The sequence below is a fragment of the Cygnus olor genome, chromosome 25 (genome assembly GCF_009769625.2).
Source record: "Cygnus olor isolate bCygOlo1 chromosome 25, bCygOlo1.pri.v2, whole genome shotgun sequence".
NCBI classification, from domain to species: domain Eukaryota; kingdom Metazoa; phylum Chordata; class Aves; order Anseriformes; family Anatidae; genus Cygnus; species Cygnus olor.
Genome location: NC_049193.1, coordinates 4,846,051 through 4,849,001, shown reverse-complemented (window position 1 = coordinate 4,849,001; position 2,951 = coordinate 4,846,051). Strand labels below are relative to the sequence as shown.

Here is a 2,951-nt window from a genome sequence, read left to right as displayed (position 1 = left end):
TGAAGTACTCCAATGCCATGGCAGGGAAGGTCTGTGCCTGTCTGGTGGGAGGCCTGTGGGCTCCCCTCCTTGGCACAAGTGGCACTCCCCCTTCGATTGCCCTGCACTGGTCCTACACGGTCACTGACAGCTTCTTCTGGGGCTTGCTACCCATCACACTGCTAGCCTGTGGTGAGAGCTTCTGCACTGCTGTGCTCCTTGACTACAAAAGCACCTCCGGTTTGCCAGTGCACTTCCTGTCCTCCTTGAGCTCCTGAGGGTGTTACTTTTTGCCCTGTGGAAGTAGACATGTGAGGAGACACAAGATACTCTCCACTCACTCTCACTTGGCTGTGGTTGTGTTGTGCCTGGGACCATCCTCCCTCCTCTGTACCAATCCCATTGCCAATGTCTCCCTCAAAAAAGTGGCATCCATCTTGTCCAGTTCTGTGATGCCTCCCACCCTGTCCCCTCCCTTCCCTCCTCGTCTTCTCCCCCTGCCCCTCCCCATTTCTACTCCCCTTCTCTCCCCTGTCCCCTCCCCTTCCTTCCTCTGTCTCTCCCTGTCTGCAAAAGCCATGGATGTTTTCTTCCTCTCCAGGAGTCAGTGCCCAAGAGCTCTGCAGTGTGTTGCAACCTCACGTTCTGGGAGTCGGGAAGGGGCTCCATAAACACCCATCTTATACCCACCAAGGGCAAAGCCATTCTCCCAGAACAGCTCAGGAAGGCATACACGGAGGGAAGAAAAATCTACAGCCAAGGCTGGGATGCAAACATCTTTAATGAGTGTACAGAGGAAAAGGTCACTCTGAGCTGAGACCCGTCTTCTGAGAAGAAGAGCACAAAGAAAAGGGAGAGAAGGAGGTAGGTGGAGGGATGGAAGGAGAGGCATGGGCCATATTTTCAGAAAGTGCAGGCTGGCCCCTTCCTGCCAGCATGTGCCAGAGGAGCTGAGAAAGGTCAGACATTCTGAAAGGAATGGCCTGAAGATTCCTCCTTTGTGCAGCACCATGTTCGTAATCCCGGAGAGAAGAAGCCCAGGGCCATGGCCACTGGCTTCTTTAGCACGGCAGGCACCTTCTGCCACAGTAGCGGCTGGAAATGCCCGAGAGGTCGCAGCAGCCGGAGGTGATGGGGACTCCATCACAGCTGAGGATGCGGCCAACAGCAGCAGAGGTGGAGGATCCCACAACGGTGTTCTGCGGGAAGGAGCTGAGGATGGGGCCGGGCAGGGTCACCACCACGGGAGAGGGCTCAATGACGATGGTGGAGTTCTGGCACTGCCTGACACAGGGCTCGTTGCAGCTGCTGGCCAGTGGAGTCGGGCCACAGGGCCTGCATGGCAGGCACTGGTTGTAGCAGGACATGTCTGGGAGCAGGAGATGCACCTGGGAAAGAGGACAGGGAGGAAGTAGAGCACACGGGCAGGTGATTTACCAGCCTGGTTACCCCATCACAAAAGAGCCAAGGCAACTGCTGAGGGTGGAGGTGGAGGCTCTACCAGGAGGCTCATGGTCTTCATCGCTTTGTCCTGACAGGGCCCTTCAAAGAGCAGCCTGGCCCAGGAACACTCTTGCATAGCACATAAACCAAAAGCCGCCTCAGCCCCATGTCCCAGCCTCTGTCTACACAGAGTTTCTGTATCCACCCCTCTCCCGTGGCAAGGAACTCCAAGGCCCAGCATAGCACTGAACCACCATCAGATGAGATGTCTATTGATGCAAGATCCCTTCCACTTTGGAAGAGGAGGAGAGAGGGCTTCAGACTCACCTGGTTCCCAAGGAGGAGGAGGTGAGAGAACTGGATGGGAGAGCAGGGAGCTGGGCTGCTCTTTATACTGGTCCTTCATTGCCGTAGGCCATGAACCACTCTTAACAAAGGTAATAATTTTTGATCAAGCTCATCTTGAATGCAAACTATCCCAACCAATAATATGTATGGGCTGTGTGTTGGTTTGCTGCACTTCTACCTTTTCATTTCCAGATTTAGGTCTTGCCCATGCCCCAGTGAAGGATTCTTTGGAGTGCTGGGATGAAAGGCCCAAGGATTTCTAGGGCAGGAATGCATCTGTGATGGCAGAAGACTCATTTTAAGTGCTGGATGTGTCTTGAGCAGTCAGGTGATGTCTGTCTGAGTGACATTGTTGGGGATGTTTGAAATGGTATTCTGAGGAAGAAGCTCCCACAAGCTGAAGTTGGATTCTGAAGTACAGCTATGCATGAGGAAGTGCTACATCCTTCCTTTTCCTTTCCTCCTCATTTCACTCTGATGGTCCTTTGTTGCCTTCCCGGGTGTGTGATTTGTTCTACTGGCTTTTGACCTCATCCACATTAGCACTGAAGTCAATGAAAAAATATTCCTTCACCTTTTGACTCCATGTGTCTCGGTGCAGTCTGTGAGTTCACTAACAGTGCCATAGAATCACAGAACAGCAGAATCATAGAATGGCTTTGTTTGGAAGGGATGTTGAAGTTAAAGTTCATTGAGTCCAATCTCCCTGCCATGGGCATGGATACTTTCCACTGGAACAGTCTGCCAAGAGCCCTATCCAATGTAGCCTTGAAAATTTTCAGGATGGGGCATCCACAAGTTCTCTGCACAACCTGTTCTTCTGTATCACCACCCTCATTGTAAAGATTTTCTTCCTAATAACTAATCAAAATCTACTTTCGTTTAGTTTATAACCATTACCCCTTAACATACTGTAGCCCTCTGATCATCTCTGAGGCCCTTTTCTGGACCCACTCTAACAGGTCTACGTTAGACATAGAAAGATGATAGGGCAGGAATAGCTCATCTCTTGTGCTGCAGGAAGAGAGACAAACTCTTAATACAGCTGAGGGAGAGAGAGAGTAAATAGACTCAAATCTTGCTGAGGTACTGCTAAAAAGCATGGGTATGACAGACGTGGGTATGGGAATTGAATAGCATCTGCAGAAAGAAGAGTGCATGTGTACTTAGCTCAGCATTTC

The 2,951-nt window shown here is 51.2% G+C and overlaps 1 protein-coding gene across 1 annotated transcript; it reads right to left on the bottom strand.

The window, feature by feature from the left end:
- Positions 1-745: 745 nt before the first annotated feature.
- LOC121059470 (feather keratin Cos2-3-like) lies at positions 746-2,699 on the bottom strand. Its single transcript, XM_040536340.1, has 3 exons — positions 2,671-2,699; positions 1,750-1,822; positions 746-1,367 (listed from the first exon to the last, which is right to left on the bottom strand). Exons 1-3 carry the CDS (start codon positions 2,697-2,699, stop codon positions 1,041-1,043), a joined length of 429 nt encoding a protein of 142 aa, XP_040392274.1. The 3' UTR covers positions 746-1,040.
- Positions 2,700-2,951: the final 252 nt, after the last annotated feature.